The sequence below is a fragment of the Penaeus chinensis genome, chromosome 6 (genome assembly GCF_019202785.1).
Source record: "Penaeus chinensis breed Huanghai No. 1 chromosome 6, ASM1920278v2, whole genome shotgun sequence".
Classification (NCBI taxonomy): Eukaryota; Metazoa; Arthropoda; class Malacostraca; order Decapoda; family Penaeidae; genus Penaeus; species Penaeus chinensis.
Genome location: NC_061824.1, coordinates 38,679,781 through 38,682,280, shown reverse-complemented (window position 1 = coordinate 38,682,280; position 2,500 = coordinate 38,679,781). Strand labels below are relative to the sequence as shown.

Here is a 2,500-nt window from a genome sequence, read left to right as displayed (position 1 = left end):
AAATCCTCATCCATATACCTTTCCCGCACACCAATATCCTGATATACATGGCTGGAGCTTACAACGTTTGGACGGTTAAATTAGACCTTATGCTAGTCCTTACTAGCAGCTAGAGGTGAATTTCAATCCATAAATTAAGCCTTCCAATCAATATACTACCCAATATACCTTTCCAGAGCACTATAAAGGGACCAAAATAACAAAGCAAAACATACAATCCCTGCAAACTGCCGCCACCTTTTCCGAATCTACCATACATACATTACTTATTTTCACTTTTAATTTCACTTGTCTTCAGCAAGACCATTGACAATTCTGCTTCACTAAAAATCAAATTCTTATTCCGAGTCTTTATAGTAAACGGCTCAAATTTGGCGAGAAGAGCACACTGCGCATACATACACACACGCACACACAAACAAGTCCTGGATCTGTCAGACCACACTATTTTGCATGCAAGAATTCATAATGTGTGATATGAATACAGGTTCTTTTAAGAGCATGGTGTCTATATTGCATGTAGGCCTATACGAAGGGAGGAGGGAGGAGGGAGAGGGACCAGGGAAGAGTGAGAGAGGAAGGGAGAGAAGAGGAAGAGGAGGAGAGAGGAAGAAGGGAGAAGAGGAGGAGAGAGGAAGAAGGGAGAAGAGGAGGAGAGAGGAAGAAGGGAGAAGAGGAGGAGAGAGAGAGAAGAGAGGGAGAGGAGAAAAAGAGGGGAGGGAGGGAGGGAGAGGAAGAGAGAGAGAGAGAGAGAAAGGAGGGGGAGAGAACGAGAGAGAGAAAGGAGAGGGAGGGAGAGGAAGGAGGGGGGAGAGGGGGGAGAGGGGGGGGAGAGGGGGGGGGAGAGGGGGGGAGAGAGAGAGAGAGAGAGAGAGAGAGAGAGAGAGAGAGAGAGAGAGAGAGAGAGAGAGAGAGAGAGAGAGAGAGAGAGAGAGAGAGAGAGAGAGAGAGAGAGAAACAGCCAGGAGTGGAGGGAAAAGGCAGACACAAAGAGGGCAGGAGAGGCCCCACGGCCACGCCAGCGTCCTCCTGGCCCCCGAAGTCCTGCCGCAGGACCGCCTCCCCAGCAGCCCTGGCGTGGCGTGCGTCCTCACCTGTCAAGCTCCGACAAAACTTGAAGTTCCTGCGGCGTCAAGTTGATCTCCTCGGAAGAAGAGTCCGTCGCCTCCATCTTCCAGGGCACTCCGCTCGCTACCACTTTTCCGAACACTTTGAGACACTTCACCGGCACATATGCTTTTCAATCACTCACAGCGGGGACTCGAGCGACCCCGAAAAGCACTCATATTCACAGGGAAAGAGAGAGAGGGAGAGAGGCGCGGCGTGCACACTCGGCAGGGACACCTTCGCGAGTGCTGGCGGGGCGCTGAAGGGCGGCCGCCTCGCCTCCCGACTGCCGGCGGGGGACCTATTTCTCGCGCTTTATTTCGCGGGAAGGGGGGCGCTTTGCCCTGTTTGTTCGAAGTTTGGGAGGGTTTTAGGAACTTTTCTATCGGTTGGGATGGTTGGTTTGGGTTGGGAAAGGAGCGGTGAACGAGGATGGGAAAATAAGGAGGTTGATGGCAACACCGCGTTCTCCCGACGTGAGAGATTTCGTGCCATATATTTTGCTGGATGTCCGCGTGTCTGGCTTTTCGCTCGGGTATGGCTTTATATCCGTTTGATTTGATTTTGGAAAATATTTTTTATCGTGCTGTCTTGTGGTCTATAGTGAGAGAAAATGCATGAAAAATCTCATTTCCCAAAATTCCCTTCGCATTAATTTTGACCTTCCCAGGAGTTCATGGCTTCAATTCATTCTAAAAATGTAAAGTCTTTTAACACGCTCCCCAAACATATGTTTTTTTTAACTATAAAAACAAGATAAACAGTTAATAAATTAAGGCCACCATAATTTTTAAAAAGAACTTTATATGCACTATCAAATCTGTAAAAGATAGGAGCACCTATAGTAACGATAGTTATTATTGGAACTCACGTGCCAGTCTGTGCTTTAGACTTCATCCAGTAAACATCTCAGAGGGCGGCCTGTGGAGCCACGACAGACGACCTCTGGTAAGTTGTCATTCATCCTCAGATCTTTCACGCCCTCGCTTTCTTCTCGTAAATTTAGACAGATATTCAGAGTGGCGACTTCCCGGCGTGTCAAAGCAGGAGAGAGGAAGTGCCTCCACCTTCGTCATTTCCTAAGACGTAAAAGTGCCGTACTTAATGTGGCTTACATAAAAACACACAGGTAATATTTTGTTTTCATCATCGCCGTGAGTCCATTCTGAATATTCCTCCGTGATTTCATGTACGTTGTTGTCACGATTCGGGTCATATTTATTAAAGATTTTTACATTTTTTTCTTGGCTGTGCACGTCGCTGAAGGGGCGGGGTTGTGGAGCCTCATTTTCCTCGCATTTCAACTTTCTTTTCTTTTCTAAATCAACAAGAAAAGGGTGATGGTTGTTGTGGTGACAGTTATAACAAAGTATTTAATTTGTATGGTGAAAGG

The 2,500-nt window shown here is 47.4% G+C and overlaps 2 protein-coding genes across 3 annotated transcripts in view; one reads left to right on the top strand and one right to left on the bottom strand.

The window, feature by feature from the left end:
• The window catches only part of LOC125026271 (putative uncharacterized protein DDB_G0282499), a 14,070-nt gene extending 12,716 nt beyond the window's left edge, over nucleotides 1-1,354 (bottom strand). Inside the window, exon 1 of the mRNA XM_047614575.1 lies at nucleotides 1,095-1,354. Within this exon, the coding sequence (XP_047470531.1) occupies nucleotides 1,095-1,171 (77 nt within the window). The 5' untranslated portion in view covers nucleotides 1,172-1,354. The remainder of the gene's footprint in view (nucleotides 1-1,094) is intronic.
• A 604-nt stretch (nucleotides 1,355-1,958) lies between these two features.
• The window catches only part of LOC125026183 (FUN14 domain-containing protein 1A-like), a 15,272-nt gene continuing 14,730 nt past the window's right edge, over nucleotides 1,959-2,500 (top strand). For both annotated transcript variants that reach the window (XM_047614469.1, XM_047614468.1), the window contains exon 1: nucleotides 1,959-2,055. The gene's annotated coding sequence lies outside the window, so the exon portion shown is untranslated. The remainder of the gene's footprint in view (nucleotides 2,056-2,500) is intronic.